Genomic DNA, 17782 nt, shown 5'->3' on the forward strand with positions numbered 1-17782 from the left:
AGAACTAGGACCTGTGTGCACCATTGGAAATTAAACAGTGAATGTTTTTTTTTTAAGTATAGTCTCACATTAAAACCGAGTTTTGCATCCTATTAAATGAAACTTTCTGAAGACAATTTGGTATAGGGAGTTATTATTTCTCAAACCATCCTTGCCTGATGGTAGAACGAGGATCAAAATACCAATTGCTCAGTTTTCCTCCTCTGGTCTGTTCCCAGAGCATGATTTCAGGACTTTTAGCCTTTCTTTTAAACTTCGGCTCACCACCACTACCATTCAGCAAACATAAAATATTTATAGAGCTCCTCAAAGGTTGTGTCACATGTGCTGACTGTTTTTAATTACACAAAGACTCTGCAGGAAGCCATGGCAGCTAACACATGCCATACACCTCCTACACTTACCCTGGCAAGACACACCACTGCTATTGCTCGTAGAGGACAAAGGTTGTTGCTCATGATGCCTGCCAAGTCTGTGCCAAGTGCTGACAGAGTTCAGAGTGTACTGGCAACCAAGTGCCAACTTTCCATTGTCTTGAAGGTTCTCTGTAATGGGAATCCGCTTTCTCATAGCTCAGGATTGTTCCAATGGCTTGGGCCACTGATTACCCTTCCCCCAGGGGCACTTCCCAGTATTCTCCAGCTCATCTCCAACCCACAGTCTTAATCTAATTGTGAAATTTCACTTCCCCATCCTCACTCCCAGGTGATAGGCACCTGAATTCCCGGAAGAGATGGGTCAGAGGACTCAAATAGTAGGCTCTCAGATCTGTCAGTCCTATACCATATACTCAGGAGACTCTGAAACCTCAGCTACCTGTGGTCCTGCCCCCTCTCACACCCTTTGAACCCTTGAGCTCTGAGACCCTGAGACCCTGGCTCCTAACCATTACCGTATTTAAGCCCCTCCACCTCTGTAGCCATTATACCATGCCTCATTTCTCCTGACCCTCCTTAGGTCACTGTGGGTCCTGCTTCAATTCTTCATTAAAGTCATCTGGTCTGTTGAGATTGTTTCTGCTCTTTCTTTACTCTAATACCCTTGTGATTAAGTTTCCTAACACTGATGACTTAAAACTACCATGACTGAAATATCAGGGCCTGTCTGCACCAGAGCTTATACCACATTTTTGCTGAAATGGTGACAACGGCACTCTCTCCAAAGCAATACTGTCTGATGCTCTCAATACCTGACTTACTATGGTGAGACTTGCTGAAGCTAAGGCGCCATTGGAGCCCCTCTTTCTGACTTGCAGGTGCCCCCTATTCCTGTGTAATTACATGGTCTTTTCTTGGTGTGTGGCTATATTGGTATTTTTCTCTCTCTTTCTTCCTCTTTTTATAAAGACACAATCTTATCAAATTAGGATCCTACATTTTGTTACCTCTGCCCAGGAAAAGGGCCATATTCTCCATGCGAGCCTGCACAAACCCCCCCCCCCCCCTCACTGCTCAACATCTGCGTTACCCAGGTGACAGGCACACCTGGAGGCAGTTACCTCCCCTCTCTCTGAGGTCACATCCTGGACTGCCCCAGCCATGCCTCCTTTGGACCATGGGAGGTTCCCAGACTCTGAGGTCATGTCCACATCTGCTGTGGCCACTCGCCCTTCCCCGCCCTCTCTCTACACTAACCTCAATCCAGCAGAAGTTGCCCCGTCTCTGCCCACTGTCCACATGTGGGGATCGGCAGTTTGGATAATAAATTCTTTTCTGCCTGGGAAGTAGAAAATGGTAAACATGGAAAACTCTAGTAAAAATAAAAAGCCAGAGGAGTAGGTGTTGAGTCACATGTGAGAGCATAAGAGCTCTGAGTTCGCCGGGCGCTGGTGGCTCACGCCTGTAATCCTAGCTACACAGGAGGCTGAGATCTGAGGATCGCGGTTCAAAGCCAGCCCAGGCAGGAGAGAACATGAGACTCCTATCTCCAATAAACCACCAGAAAACAGGAAGTGGCGCTGTAGCTCAAGTGGTAGAGCGCTCGCCTCGAGCTGAAGAGCTGAGGGACAGTGCCCAGGCCCAGAGTTCAAGCCCCACGACTGACAAAAAAAAAAAAAGAGCTCTGAGTTCAAAATCTGTATGACCACCAAAAAAGAAAAACAGAAACAGTAAAAAGACATTATCAACAGTGATTTAGTTGTGATTTAAAAATGCACAACTCCTTGCTGGGTACCGGTGGCTCTCACTTGTAATTCTAGCTACTCAGGAGGCTGAGATCTGAGGATAACAGTTTGAAGCCATCCCAAGCAGGAAAGTTTGTGAGACTCTTATCCAATTAACCACCCCCCAAAAAACCCCATTGAAAAACTGTCACTAGCTGTAGAGAGCTATCCTTGAATGTAAAGGCTTAAGAACAGTAGCTACACCTGGAGTTCAAGCCCCAAGACCAGCAAATCACAAAACCACACCCCTACCTGACTGCCTCAGGGAAAGGTGAATCCCTCTTACTGTTAGGTTTTTAAAAAGAGATAACCGAGTAAGAATCACACCACGCACATGGTATTCAGGTAAGGGACAGGTATATTCATCGTTCTAGCTGGCACCGGGCTATGTTGGCCCTCCACGCGGCTGGGAAAGGCCTGGGAAAGAGAGCTGGGAAAGATTGAGTCTGGACCTGGGTTAGGCCTTATGTAGAGTGGGGGCGGGGGGGGGGGGGGGGGGGGGGAGGTGTGGCCACATGGAATCCAGATGTGGCCTCAGCGGATGCAGATGTGACCTCTTCCAGGTATCCCAGTTGCCTAGGTAACACAGGTACTGGGTGGAGACTTTGCTGCTAGGTGGGTGGAGTCTGCTCGCCATCCAGAAGCGGACCTTACACTTACTATTTCTGAAAGGCTGGATTGTCTGTTCATTTAGGGTTCTGAAACACTGGGTGTGGGCAGGATTTTCCCCACAAGAAATATTCCAGATGCAAGTAAACACATCTATGAGATGTTCTATATGTGTATGATCGTTACAATTTATGCCTGATTATTTTCTTTAAAAACATTTAAGTACTGGTGTTTGTTATGAGCCTCATGCTTGCTAGGCAGATACACTTGACCCTTGAGCGCACCTTCCCTCCTCCCCCGACCCCCGCACCCAGCCCAAGAATTTTCTCTAAACGGGAAGAGTAACTATTTATTATTATAATAAACAATAAATTTATTAATTTAATATTTATTTATTATAAAGCACCCCATGCTGAGCTTTGCAAATGGTAACCAGCCAGTTGTGCGGGGACACTCGACTCCAGGATTTAAGGAAGTCTTCCACATTCAAACTACTCCCTCATTCAAACTTTTCTACAGTATTCACACTACCACCTTGGACCCCAGTTTTCGCATTTTCGTAGGGTCCTGTCGGGGCGAACGTACTCTGGCGTCCTAGTCCCGGGACAGGCCGGCTGGCCTCAGCCCAAGGCAAGCAGGAACTACTCGCCCGGGGAGTCCAGCCGCGTAGGGCCCTCTGGGAGTTGTAGTTCTTCCATTGCCGAGCCTCGGGGCGGGACGCCCCCGTCGGACTCCACTTCCCGTGCCCCTTTGCGCGTCCTCACTTGGGACAGCGCCCGGGCAGGTTGGAGAGAGGGTGGGAGTTTGCGGATGAGGAGCGGATTGGCGTCCTTGGCGGACGCGCCGCCCGGAGCTTGGGGTTCCCTCCCGCGCCTTCAGGGTTCGGGGAGGCAAACTTCACGTACGAGTTGAAGCTTCTTTCGTCCGGTCTCCCACAGGTCCCGGCTTCGGTTTACAGTCCCAGGGACGTGGCCGCTGCCTGGGGGGTCGGGGTCCCGCTCCGGGCCGGGCCGCGGCAGCCCCCGCGGCCATGCGCCTGCCGACCGCTTCTGGTGTCCGCGGCGGCCGCTGAGGCCCGGCACCCGCGGGGGACCCCCCGAGCGTATCCCCACGACCGCCGGCCCCGCCCTCCCCATGCTCGCCGGTGCCTTCCGCGGACGCCGCTGGGCCCCGGTGGGCGTCCTGGCCTCGCTGGCCTTCTGCCTCCACCGGCGGCGGCTGGCCCAGGCCGAGCAGCGGGCGGCCGATGGCCGGTGCCCGGCTGACCGCCGCGAGCTGGAGCTGAGGATGGTGCAGGTGGTGTTCCGCCACGGGGCGCGGAGTCCCCTCCACCAGCTCCCGCTGGAGGAGCAGGTGAGGTCGTGGCCTGGAAGCCGGTGAGGGGCGGGGCAGGGCGGGACCCGGGACCGGCCGGAGTAGCCGGTGCCTTCTCGGTCTGGCTTGGGCGCCAACTCGTGCACTCATTCCCCCCGCCCCTAGTCCCATCTCCCCCCGTACCCCCCCCCACCCGTCCCATCCCCTTCTCCGGGGACCCTCGGGCTAGGATGGTGACCTCTGGGAATCGCCTGGGGACCTTTTTAAAATGCAGATTCTGTCGGGCACCGCGGGCTCACGCTTGTAATCTTATCAACTCAGGAGGCTGAGATCTGAGGATCACGGTTCGAAGCCAGCCCACAGAGGAAAGTTCTGGGGACTCTTTCCAACAGTGAACCACCAGAAAGCCTGAAGCCAAGTTGGGGTTCAAATTAGGTAGAGCATTATCCTTGAGCTGAAAAGCCCCAGGACGGCTCACAGGCCTTGAATTCAAACCCCAGGACTGGCACAGGTGCACACAGTGCTGGTTCCGAGTCAGCGGCTACGGCCAGAAAGCTTGCGCTTTTCGTTAGTGTCTGGGTGAACTTTGCTTAGCACTTTCGTACCTGGTGCAGGCACATTTGTGGGCACCTGTTTGTCCAAGAGTTGCAGGGACCTTTGTAACAAGAACCTCCCTAAGTGCGGTCACAGTGCAGAACAGAGGGCACGCTTTTAGGAAGAGATTTTAGGACCCCCCAGGGTTTGTTGCAGACCATTTGAGATCTCATGAAAACTTTGTAGTAACACATCCTGTATCTTGGGGCTCTCCTTTTACATGTACCCTGCGTGTGTATGTGTGAGTGATGTTGTTAGAGTTTGAATTCAAGGATTTGGACTTCTCTCCTCCTAACCTAACATTGCCCAAGTGGCTAGGTGGACAGGCCCTTGATCCTCAGATCTCAGTTTCCCGAGTTGCTAGGATTACAGGTGTGAGTCAGGCCCACGGCTTGAATAGCTTTTGGGATAACCTGTCTTACTAGATGATTGTGTTTGGTAGTAAAATTATGAAGCTTGAGTGGTCATTTTTCTTTAAAGTAGATCCAGGATTCTTTTCAAAGGAAAAGATTCGGTCTGCTTCCAGATCCACTTTGCTCCTGCTCAGACAGTGGCAACTTGGTTCCCACCAGACAAATTGTTTTTAAGTTCAGTTTACTCCAGCTCCATTGGTGGTAAGGCTTTGTTGGTAGGGTGCAGTGGGACAGAACTGAGGCTTAAATGCAGGGCATAGGCCCTGTCTCTTAGCTTTAGCTGGTGCTCTGCCACAGCTTCACTCCTGGCTTTTTGCTGATTTATTGGAGAAAAGAGTCTGCTTGGGCTGGCTTCCTTAGATCTCAGCCTCCTGAATAGCTAGAATTAGACATAAGCCACCAGCAAGCAGCCTGTTAAGGGATTTTGATCTTGGTTTATTTGACAATATGGAAGAACATAATGTCCTGGTGACATTTAGGAAGCTCTGGATGAAAGAAGTACAGGTCAGTCCATCCATTCTGTTGTATTATTAATTGTTCTGAACCATGGTAGGACACTGAACTCAACTAACTGGAGAATTTTTTTTTTTAATTTATGTTATCTTTTGGTGGCTCAAAATCAGAAAGACACTCTTAATCCTAACTTCTTAGCCCATGCACCAAATATGTTACTAGAATTTAACTAAATTGACATGAGCCTTACTTCCACTTCTGACTTTTTGCTGGAATTAGAATCTCACAGATTTTTCTGCCTGAGCTTGTTTCAAGCCATGCTCCTGAGATCTCGACCTCCTAAGCAGCTAGTATTGCAGATTTGAGCTGCACGGGCCAGGTCTTCTGTCTGGTAAAAGAAGAATAAAGGAAAGATGCAAACATAGGAAAGGTGATAGAAAAGTTTAGGAAAGAAATAAGGAGAGACTCTGGTGGCTCATGATTATAATCCTAACTATTCAGGAAGCTGAAATCTGAGAGTCAAGGTCTGTAAATCCATGAGACTTTATCTCCAAATAACCAACAAAAAAGCTAGAAGTGGAGCTGTGGCTCGAGTAGTAAGTAGTAGTAAAACCTTGAGCAAAAAAAAAACCCGTAAGGGACAGCATCCAGGCACTGAGTTCAAGCCCCAGTACTGGGACAAAAAGAAAAGAGAATTGGGGGGAGGGGGGAAGGAAGGTAGATAAAGAGCCTGTGCATAGACAGCAGTAGGAAGGTAGCACTTCAGCCCACCCACCTCAGCCATGTTGTACCCTCTTCACTGTGACTGAGTGTGGCCTCAGATTAAATAGGGAGAATTGGAGACTTGGTAGGGTTCCTATCCCTTTCTATACTGATTGGTCAATTATGTGGTCAGGGACACTTGGAGGTTTTTCATTTTTGTTGTTTGTTTTTTTGTTACAGGGAAGGTATTGAACAAGCTGGCTAAAATTGTGGCCCTATTGGTTGCTCTTGTTTCTTTTTGTGCTGCTGACTCAAATCCTGACCACATCAATTTTGTAAAAGTAAGCCAAACAGGAGGAAGGAGGCTGTGTATTTTTAGCCCACCAAGGCCACACTCCGCTGATCTGGCCCCCTAGGGTCACACTCTTTCTCAAGATGGTCAGGCTCTAGGGGGCTTTCCACATTTGCACATCTCTTTTCTTTACAGTCCCTCATTCTCTCAATGCCTGGGTCTTCCTCCCTGGGACTGTAATTTAGTTGGCCTAGGATATCTGGACATTGTAAAAAAATTTTCTGGTGAAGCTTTAGAATGATCTAGACTCTACAAGTGGAGACTTCCCCGCCCTACTCGAAGATTGGGAGGCTCACAATATGAGGCTACCCCAGGGAGAAAGTTTCAGACTCCCATCTAACCAATAAAAAAAACTGGGTGCAATGATGCATGCTTTTCACCCTACCTATGTAGAATTGTAAATAGGATTGAGGTGCAGACTGGCCCGTGCAAAAAGTGAAGTTATATTAACAAAAGAAAGAGTTGGAGGAATGACTCAGAGGCCCGCAGTTTAAACACCAGTCCCACCAACTGATTAACTGGCCAACGAATCAATTAATTAGTAAAAGTGGAGACTCCAACCTAGGAAGATCCAGGTGTGAATAGTCCAGAATGAGGCTCAGATATGAATAACTTAAAAAAAAAATCTCAGTGATGTCAGTAGGTAAGCCAAGGCTCAAAACTACTGCTTTATTCTAAAACCTATACCTGGGAAGTTTTTGTTTTGGTAGATATTTTTCCCCCTTTGGCCTGGAATGCAGCAGATCGATCCCACTGTTTGGCATGGCTTTCATCCCAGTGTCTTTGGTGGGATGTTATCGTTTGTGCTGAGAAAACCTGGAACAACAGTCCCGCAGAACACACTGCTGTGACTGCTGGGAAGATGTTCACCATATCACTCTCCCTTTTTGAGGGCCCCTGGGAGGAATTTGTCTGTTAGCATTAGCAGTGGTGTGCTTCTTCTGAGCTGCTGGCTTGCTTTTATCTTTAAACTCCTGTCTGGCTGAGCTCTTCTTTTACAGAAATGCCAGGAGCTTTGTGTCAAATATACTGCTCACCCATGACAAGTGTGTGGATTGTGGTGTACTTTTTTTTTTTTTAAATCTTGTTACCGCATCCATTTTTGTCCTTCTGTTTGCTTGCCTTTGTATTTGTTACCTACTTTGAGTTGATTGTTTTACCACATTTTAAATATTGCTATCATATTGTTAAGTTTCTGGGGCTTGAAACGCAGGACTTTGTACTCTCACTTGGCTTTTTCTGCTCTAGGCAGAACCACACCTCCACTTCCAGCTTTTTGCTGGTAAATTGGAGCTAAGAGTTCTTGGGACTTTTCTGCCCGAGCTGGCTTTCAATCTTGATCTTCAGATCTCGGCCTCCTGAGTAGCTAGGATTACAGATGTAAGCCTGTGGCCTCTTAATCATGATAGATAGCCAAAAGAGAAAGTCTTTGTTGCCTTTGAACAATGAGGGCCTTCATCAGGTTTCTTGCACATTTTCTACTTTGTTTTGTTTAGTGTGTTTGTGTATGTGTGTGTGTGTGTGTGCTTGCTAGTGCCAGTGCCAGGGCTGGGTCAGGGCCCGGGCACTGTCCTTGAGCTTTTGTGCACAAGGCTAGCACTCTACCACTTTGAGCCACGGCTTCAGTTCCAGTTTTTTGGTAATTAGTTGGAGATGAGAGTCTCACTGACATTCCTGCCTGGGCTGCCTTTGAACCATTATTTCAGAGCTATGATAAGTGTGAGCCCCCAAGCCCCTGACTGCATCACTTCATTATGGTGTTGCTGTCATTTGCTTTCATTTGCATTCATAGCTCGCTTCCTCTACTAACAGAAAGGAACCCAGGAAAGGCAGAATCAAGGTGCCCCAAGCTTGGTGTCTTCTACTGGGCCTGGCACATTGGCAGAACTGTTCGTTGTATCTGTGGTGTGCCGGGGCTTTGGGGGCGGGGAGGCGGGGGAGGGAGATGTGGACTATCGGGGTCAATAGATGACCTAGTTTCTTTCTCATGAAGCTAAGGCTACTGAGCAAGACAATCTAGTAAAGGCTGCCAAAGAGCTGGTGAGCTCAGGTGAGGGCTTATTGAGTCTTTTGGAATGAACAAGAGTCTTCTCAGTAAGAGAGAAAAAACAAAATCTAGGTAGAAGGAACATGCTGTTGAAAGCCCAGGAGGTGTGAGAACGGGACTAAGGGAAACCACATTGTGTGGCCTGAGATGAAGTATTGAGGGCAGAGAAGAAAATTGGGGGGAGGGGATACACTGGGGGAAGCAGCCGCCCCATCAGACCACTCTGAACCTTGTAGGGTTTTATCCAAAGGGTCAGGGGAAGAAGGAGCGATGGCTAACTGAAAGAAGGAATAATATCTTGTGTGTGTGTGTCAGTGTGAGTGAGTACTGGGACTACTTAATTGGAAATGTGTTTTATAGAGTTTCCTGCCCCAGTTGGTTTTAAATCCTCAGATCTCAGCTTCCTGAGTAGCTCGGATTATAGGCTTGAGGCATAGATACCAGTTAAAAGTTTATCCTCCTAGCCTTATGTTCCATGGGGAGGAGGGTGCTGGAGGTTAATGTTCTGAGTTTTCAACCATTTTTAACATTTATTTATTTTATGTATGTATTTATGTCCTGCTAGTTCTGCGGCATGAACTCTCGGGGCCTGGGAGCCATCCCTCAGCTGTTTTTGCTTAAGGCTGGCACTCTACTACTTGAGCCACAGGTCTACTTCTGGCTTTGGGGTAGTTAATTGGAGACAGAATTCTCACAGAAGCCGAGCATCAGGGATCACGCTTGTAATCCTAGCTACCCCAGAGGCTGAGATCTGAGGATCACGGTTTAAAGCCAGCCCAGGCAGGAAAGTCCGTGAGACTCTTATCTCTAGTAAACCACGAGAAAACCACAACTGACCAAAAAAAAAAAAAAAAAAAAAGAGTCTCACAAGACTTTCCTGTCCAGTCTGGCTTCAGTTTTTTTTTTTTTTTTTGGTCGGTCGTGGGGCTTGAACTCTGGGCCTGAGTGCTGTCCTTCACTCTTCAGCTTAAGACTAGCGCTTTACCATCTGAGCCACAGCACCACTTCCTGGCTTCCAACTTTTATTCTCAGATCTCAGCTTCCTGAGTCTTTAGGATTACAGGTGTGAGCCACCAGTACCCAGGTTGTTTTTTTTTTTAACATTTTTTTTAATGGTCACAACAGGTAGAGTGGAACCCCCAGCTCTTAGAGGTCCCACCCCAAACCCAGCTTGATTACACAGTCACCAATCTTGCTGGTGGCCCGAAACCACATTCTCCTTATGACTCTCAGTACCACAAGACCACCTTGAAGGTGAGCAGGGATACTTCCTCCTCTGAGCGGGACCCAGCAGGTCGGCAAGCGTTTTACTCTCTCTCTCTCTTCCCTCTGCAGGGAGGCATGTTTGCTGGGCAGCTGACCAAAGTGGGCATGCAGCAGATGTTTGCCCTTGGGGAGAGACTGCGCAAGAGCTATGTGGAAGACACCCCCTTTCTTTCACCAGCCTTCAACCCACAGGAGGTCTTGTGAGTCACCAAGACAAGGGACATGGCACCTCATTTAAGGTCTTGAGCATGGAGGAGGGACACCTGTCCTGCCCCTCTTGGTAGTTCCCAGGTAGTTCCCACCATTAGGGAGACAGTGCAGGTCCCAGGAGCTTGTGAACAGCTGGGCAGTAGAGGTCCCATTCATTGGCCTTCCAGTCCCAAAGGGACTGCCATCTTATAGAGAGTAAAACCTTCCAGGTTTACATCCTTGATGTCATTTCTTTGTGGTCTCTCTTTGAAAAAAAATAGTGCATACTTAATTGTAAAAAGGAGTTTTGGGTTGATATTTCCATCTGGGAAATTCACTTCTTGAATTCTGATTGTGTATGTGTGTGTGTAGGTAGGTACTGGGGCTTGAACTCAGGGCCTGGGCATTCTCCTTTAGCTTTTCACTTCAAAGCTAGTGCTCTACCACTTGAGCCACAGCTCCACTTCTGGATTTTTGGTGGTTCATTAGATATGAGTCTCATGGGCTTTCCTGTCCAGGCGAGCTTTGAACTTTTGATACTCAGATCTCAGCCTCCTGAGTAGCTAGGATTACAGCTGTGAGCCACTTTGCCTGGCCTAATACGGTCTTGAAAGGCTTGGAACTTTTTGTTGTTGCTGTTGGTTGTAGGGCTTGAACTCTGGGCCTGGGTGTTGTCCCTCAGCTCTTCAGCTCAAGGTTAGCTCTATACCACTTGAGCCACAGTACAGATTTTCTGAATGGTTTATTGGAGATAAGACTCTCATATATTTTCCTGCCTGGGCTGGCTTTGAACCGCAATCCTCAGATCTCAGCCTCCTGAGTAGCTAGGATTACAGGCGTGAGCTACCGGCACCTGGCACTTGGAGCTTCTTGTTCCCAGCGGCCCAGCATCTTTTTGATGAGCATCTCTGTCTTTTCATTTTTCCCTCCCAGTGTTCGTTCCACCAACATGTTCCGGAACCTGGAGTCTACTCGATGTTTGCTGGCTGGGCTTTTCCAGCGTCAGAAAGAAGGTTTGTGTTTGGGATGTAAAGGATAATCCCTAGTCACTCTGAGAAACTTCCAAAGCCCCTCTTCTCTCTGTTGGTGTCTGTTCCCTTAATCTCTCTTCTCCTGCACCTGTGACTTCTGGGTCTACTTATTTTCTAGAACATTCTCCCCAGCGTAACCTTTCTCTGGGGTTTTGAGATGGCCAACCAGAGGAGGATTGCAGTCAGCAACTTTCCATCCCCAGGGACTGCGTTTATTTCCCTCACATGGGTCCTGTGAGTTGAGGGCCTTAGGTGATCCAGGGAGGCATAGTGTCATTTGTGAGTATTCAAATCTGTATTTCATTGTGGATCTGAATTTCAGATGATCGTGAGCATCAGTCTCTAAGAGGCAAATGTCTTCTTTCTAGAAGCAACAGGAATGTGACTGAGAAGAACTTGTTTCTTGGTGGCCCCTTATCTGCAGGCATGAACTTTGCCACTTGGGCCGTGACTCCCCATCCAGGACCTTAAGATATTGGGACTCCAGTGTGACTGTCACAGCCAATAATTTGTCTTTCACAATAGGAAGGGACTTGAATGAGCCAAAGAACGCCAGCAAATGCTGCCGTTAATGGAAATAATGCAGCTTTGGAGATTGCTTTGGGATTAAAATCTCTGGGAAAGTGCTAGATGGTTATATGTGAGCTACTGAGAATCAGAAGGAATGTGGGGACTGCTGGTCTCCTCGCTTAGTCATTCACTCCTTCCAGATAGATTTGAGTGTTTTATTTAACCTAAACTATCGTACCAATATTCCAGTTGCAGATGGAATAGAAGAGTTTTATAGTGTGTAGGGTTCTAGTAGAGGTTTGCATCATAGTATTATTATTATTACTATTGTTTTGGTACCAGTAGTAGATCTTGAACTCAGGGTATAGGCTCTGGCCTTTAGTTGTTTTGCTCAAGGCTAGTACTTTACCACTTGAGCTTCAGCTCCACTTCTGGCTTGTTGGTGGTTACATCAGAGTCTCACAGACTTTTGGCCTAAACTGGCTTCAAACAGCGATCATCAGATCTCAGCCTTCTGAGCAGGATGGCAGGCATGAGCCATGGGCCCCAGCTGTAGACTAGAGTTATTTTGGAATGTGAGAGGATGTGTGGCCCAGAAGCTTTCTCCATTTGTCATGTGATTGGTCACCACACTGGCCTATGGGATTGAACTTTGGGAAGCAATAAAAAGAACCTAGTTGTGATCAAGTTAAGGAGAAGCCACTCTCTTCAAATGCTCGAGCCCTGAGAGTGCTGGGGCCAGAGCAGTGCTGGCCTCATCCAGGTCTGTCCCCGCTCGCTCTGGTCTTCTGGGGCCTTGGAAGGGCATTGCTCTGTACTTTCTCCAGTGCTTGGGTTGTAGGATTGCTGTAGGCATGGCTGCAGTGTGGCCCTCAGTGTGGAGTGGCATTGCGATCTGTGTCTTGGAGTACTTCTGCCTGCAAGCAGAGAGAAGCAGAAAGTGGGGATGCTGGTAAGAACAAGCCAAAGCCCCTCACACCTGTGCTTCCCACCTTCCTAACAGGCCCCATCATCATCCACACCGATGAGGCAAGCTCTGAAGTCTTGTATCCCAACTACCAAAGCTGCTGGAGGCTGACACAGAAAGTCAGGTAACTGTCCTGGCTTCTCTCTATCTTTTGCTTTTTCTTTCTTCCTTCTTTTCCCTCCCCTCCCTCCCCTCTCCTTTCCTTTGTCCCTCCCTCCTTCTCATGCTCTCTCTCGTGTTCTCTCTCCCCCCGCCCCTTTTTCTGTGTGTCAGTACTCAGATCCTAGCCCCTTAGCTTTACTCAAGGCTGGCACTCTACTACTTGAGCCACATCTCCACTTCAGCTTTTTGATGAGTAATTGTAGATAAGAGTCCCATGGACTTCCTGCCTGGGCTGGCTTTGGACCTCAATCCTCAGGGCTTCCGAGTAGCTAGGATTGCAGGTCTGAGGCTCCAGCACCCTGCTCTTACTTTCATAATTCATGACCTTTTGGAAACATAATTTACTCATCTGTGAAAGGAGTATAATGTAGGTCAACCCTATTGGGTTGTTGTAAAGATCTCACATGTTGACCAAGGAAGTGGAAAAGTGATTCAAGTGATAGAGCACCAGCCTTGAGAAAAAAAAGCCAAGCAAACAGACAAAGGCCTGAGTTCAAGCCCTACCCCTCATCCTCTACCAAAAGAAATCGCAAAATTATGAATGGGGAGAGAGAGACAAGGTGTGCACATAGTCAGTAGTTAATGTCCATATGGGAAAATGGAGCCAGGTAACTTGAGGGGATAGAGGAGTTGGGGGAGATGGAGGAGAACAAATGGAAGGGATGACACTACTCAAGAGGCAGTGTACTCATAAATTGATTTGTTGCTTTGTAATCCCTTTGTACAGCTACTTACAGATAATAATACTAGTAAAATATTCAGCCTCCAGTGTTGACCAACCAGTTTTGTAAATTATCATCAGTGTACAGTAGCAATATAAGGGCTTACTTTTTTTTTTGTCAGAGCCCAGAAAAAGACTGCAACTTTACAGCCAGGGATCTCAGAGGATCTGAAAAAGGTGAAGGCACGAATGGGCCTCGACAGGAATGATGAGGTGGACTTCCTGATTCTGCTAGACAATGTGGTTGCTGAGCAGGTAATGAAACTGTGTGTGTATGTGCACGTGTGCCTGTGTGCCTGTGCGTGTGTGTATGTGTGTGTGTGTGGGCTCGCGCGCGCACCAGTACTGGGGCCTGCAGGGTCTCTCTCTGTCCCTTAGCTTTTTCACCCAATGGGGTACCTTCCTACTTGAGCCATACTTCCACTTCTGGCTTTTTGGTGGTTAAAGTCTCAAAGACTTTTCTGTCTCAGCTGGCTTTGAACTGCAATCCTCAGATCTCAGTCTCCTGTGGATTACAGGCATGAGCCACCAGTGCCTGGCTAACAAGTTTTAAGTTCTGGTCTTTTAGGGCTGTAGGAATTCATGGCTTCAGAAGAGCCCTGAGGCCCTGGCTGGCTGAGCTGTTCCATCCTCCACAGCTGGAGGTAGCCCTGGCGGGCTTCCTGGAAGAGGAGGAGCTTGCAGTCTGTTCTCCAGAAGCCTCTCTAATGCTGTGTGTCTCTGGTTCTTTCAGGTCCACAACCTCCCGAGCTGTCCCACACTGAGGACATTTGCACGGATAATTGAAGAGAGAGCTGTGGACACAGCTGTACATATATTGCAACAGGATGACAGGTGAGGTGTCTCTGCAGCTGCCAGTGTGAAGTCACACATGGCCAGGCCTCCGTGTGTCAGGGGAGAGGCTCATTAACCTCACTCACCATGTAGAATGAAACCGGGCTTGTAGTCCCCAGGCTCAAAGTGCAGGAGTCCCAAGTTAGGGCCAGCCACTCACCCCGTGTGCCAAATAAAGAGACGTGGTGGCTTGTGCCTGTAATTCTAGCAGCCCAGGAGGCTGTGAGCTGAGGATGGTGATTCAAAGCTAACCCAGGCCGAAAAGTCCATGAGACACTTATCTCCAATTAATAAGCAAAAAGCCAGAAATGAAACTGTGGTTCAAGTAGTACAGCACTAGTCTTGAGGGAAGAAGCAAAAGAAGAATGCCCCAGGCCCTGAGTTCAACCCCTAGTACTAGAGCGTGCGCGCGCGCACACACACACACACACACACACACACACACACACACACACACACACACACACACACACACACACACACACACACACACACACACACACACACACACACACACACACACACAGAAAACAACAGCAAAAACCATAGGAAGTGTTACTTCTGATTGTTTTGCTAAGGTCCTCTGGAACTTCTCTCCTGCCCATTGCTCTTCTACATGACTTGTCTTCTCAGTTCCTTTGAGCTCTTTGAGGTCCTGGAGGACAGATGCAGCTACATCCCCGGGGTTCAGGGTGGCTGCTGGATGCTTGAATGTTGTTCCCTCTTCTCAGGGAAAGTCTTCAGATGGCGGTCGGCCCATTCCTGCACATCCTGGAGGGCAACCTGCTGAGCACCGTGGACCCTACCACTCCTCCCAGCAAGCTGAGGTACCTGCACCCAGATTCTGCAGTGCACAGCTAAGGGCGGTGGGGCTTCTGGCTGCAGGCAGGCATCAGGCTACAAGAGAACAGGTGAACAGCTAAGAGATTACAGGACCCATTCAGAGGGGTCACTGGGAGCAGTTGATCCTTTGCTGGAGTATCTAATTTTTTCATCTTTTAAAAAAGTTGAAAAAGAGGGGCTGGGAAGGTGGCTCAGTGGTAGAGTGCTTGCCTTGCATGCCTTAGGCCCTGGATTCGATTCCTCAGCACCACATAAGCAAAAAGAAAAAAGCCGGAAGTGGCGCTGTGGCTCAACAGGTAGAGCACTAGCCTTGAGCTAAAGAGCTGAGGGACAGCACTCAGGCCCAGAGTTTAGGCCCCACGACCCGACCCAAAAAAAAAAAAAAAAAGTTGAAAAAGAATTTAGTACCTGTACTGGGCTTGAATTCAGGTCTCATGCTGTCACTTAGCATTTTCACTGAAGATTAGCACTCTACCACTTGAGCCACAACTCCACTTCCATTGGTTCATTGGAGATAAAGAGTTTCATACACTTTTCTATTTGGTCTGGTTTTGAACCTCGGTCCTCAGATCTCAGCCTCCTGAGTCACCAGAATTACAGGCATAAGCCAGCAATGCCTGGCTACCCTTCAATCTTTCACAATACCTGCAAGGATCCTACAGTGCTTGCTCTCTTTGGCTACCTTGCCACTCTGCCTTGTAGCTAACAAAAGCTTAGAATTCAGTGACAGTGTTCTAGGTGGCGAGCCCATCAATAAAATCCAATCCTTCCCAAGGGAGCCACACCTTTACTCTTTGGAGAAGGACTTGGTGGCCAGACAGACTTATTAGTAATCCTTTGAAATGAACTTAATTCTCTATAAACTGTAAGCTCTTTGACACAGAAGGAAGCTGACCCTATTAAACTCATTGTTTATGCAAAGAGTAGGAAAACATTCGTCATGGGCTAGTAAGACCCCAGAGAGACTAGTCTCCAGGTACTTTCACTCATTGTCTTCCTGAAACTTCACCAGAGAGGGAGGAAGTGGGCAGGGCAGAGCTGGCAAGGAGAGTTCTCCAGGCCACCCTCCTCTTCCCCCATGAGAACTGGAGGGGAGGCATGGGGGCAGAAGTTTTGTTTCAGAAGTTTTATACCCAGTTCAACTAGGCAATGTCCTGGCCTCCCATGTCCTCCCTTGCAGAAAGCTGTACCTCTATGCAGCTCATGATGTTACCCTTATGCCTCTCTTAATGGCCCTGGGGATTTTTGACCACAAATGGCCCCCATTTGCTGTGGACCTGACCCTGGAACTCTACCAGCACCAGAAATCCAAGGAGTGGTTTGTGCAGCTCTTTTACCACGGAGAGGTAAGATCTCTGGGTGAGAGCCGTGCACCCATGCCTATCCCCTTCCTCCCTTGTTTAGCACTAGCTCTCCATCCTGGGGCCGAGCTGCCTTCTAAAGCCTGTGAGGGGACTCACAGCTGCAGCCTAGGGCTAGGGCAGAACTTGCATGTGGTGTCTGGTCTTTCTCCTGAGTGGATGTGACATCCTGCTGATTTTGAAAATTAGTGGTGTGTTTGGGGAGCTAATGTGTGTCTTTAGACTCCTCAGTGGCTGCGACACACCCTCATGGCTGACACGCCATGATGACGGAGTCTTTCCTAAGTGACTTTTAGAAGCAGAAGGTCGTGCTTTAAACTCTGGGGGCAGACTGTGTAGGAGATGCCCACCTGGCTGTGAATTGTATATTTCTCGGGTTACTGGCCTCAGTGGGGGACAGCAGCAGGAATGGGGTCCTCAGTGGACCTGCTGAGTTCTGTCTCTTCCTCAGGAGCAGGTGCCCAGAGGGTGCCCCGACAAGCTCTGCCCGCTCAAGCTGTTCCTGAACGCCATGTCCCTCTACACCACAAGCCCAGAGAAGTACCACACGCTCTGCTCCCCGGCACAAGCCGTGGAGTTTAGGAATGGACAGTGACTCTTTATACAAGCAACTTGATTTGCAAATAAAATGCCTTTATAGAATTATTGCCTGTATAAAATGCTTTATATGCCTCAGCTTTGTGTGTTTGGGGATGGGGAACACAAATTAAAAGTACTTAATTTGGGGCTGGGAAGGTGGCTCAGTGGTAGAGCGCTTGCCTTGCATGCATGAGGCCCTGGGTTCGATTCTCAGCACCACATAAGCAAAAAGAAAAAAGCCGGAAGTGGTGCTGTGGCTCAAGTGATAGAGCGCTAGCCTTGAGCTGAAGAGCTGAGGGATAGCGCTCAGGCCCAGAGTTCAGGCCCCATAACCGGACCTCCCCCAAAAAAATAAATAAAATAATTTTTTTTTAAAAGTACTTAATTTTGTGTGTGTGTTGATGTGATGGCTTGAACTTGGGGTCTCACGCTTTTGCTTGGATTTTTTTTTTTTTTTTTTTGGTCAATCATGGGGGTTGAACTCAGGGCCTGGATGCTGTCCCTAAGCTTTTTTTTTTGCTCAAAACTAGTGCTTTACAACTTTGAACTACAACTCCATTTACTTGGGTTTTTTTTTTTTTTAATTTTATTATTTTATTTTTTTTCCCTTCCCATCCCTTCCCATCTCCCTGCCCCCTGCTTGGAGTTTTCTGCTCAAGGCTAGCACTCTACCA

The 17782-nt window shown here is 48.3% G+C and overlaps 1 protein-coding gene across 1 annotated transcript; it reads left to right on the forward strand.

The window, feature by feature from the left end:
• The first annotated feature begins 3539 nt into the window (after nt 1–3539).
• Acp6 (acid phosphatase 6, lysophosphatidic) lies at nt 3540–17171 on the forward strand. The gene is made up of 10 exons (XM_042683654.1): nt 3540–4123; nt 9771–9899; nt 9981–10111; nt 11034–11113; nt 12645–12732; nt 13614–13746; nt 14225–14325; nt 15057–15152; nt 16349–16514; nt 16981–17171. Exons 1-10 carry the CDS (start codon nt 3905–3907, stop codon nt 17122–17124), a joined length of 1287 nt encoding a protein of 428 aa, XP_042539588.1. The 5' UTR covers nt 3540–3904; the 3' UTR covers nt 17125–17171.
• The last annotated feature ends 611 nt before the right edge of the window (nt 17172–17782 follow it).

Source organism: Dipodomys spectabilis, unplaced genomic scaffold, assembly GCF_019054845.1.
Source record: "Dipodomys spectabilis isolate Male_0828 unplaced genomic scaffold, ASM1905484v1 ptg000002l, whole genome shotgun sequence".
Taxonomy (NCBI): Eukaryota; Metazoa; Chordata; class Mammalia; order Rodentia; family Heteromyidae; genus Dipodomys; species Dipodomys spectabilis.

Excerpts from the sequence above, each read along its gene's own strand:
- Acp6 (XM_042683654.1), top strand. The coding sequence starts at position 3,905 with ATGCTCGCCGGTGCCTTCCGCGGACGCCGCTGGGCCCCGGTGGGCGTC. Across the intron at positions 9,900-9,980 it reads ACCACAAGACCACCTTGAAG|GGAGGCATGTTTGCTGGGCA; the intron begins GTGAGCAGGGAT and ends TTCCCTCTGCAG. Across the intron at positions 12,733-13,613 it reads AGGCTGACACAGAAAGTCAG|AGCCCAGAAAAAGACTGCAA; the intron begins GTAACTGTCCTG and ends TTTTTTTGTCAG.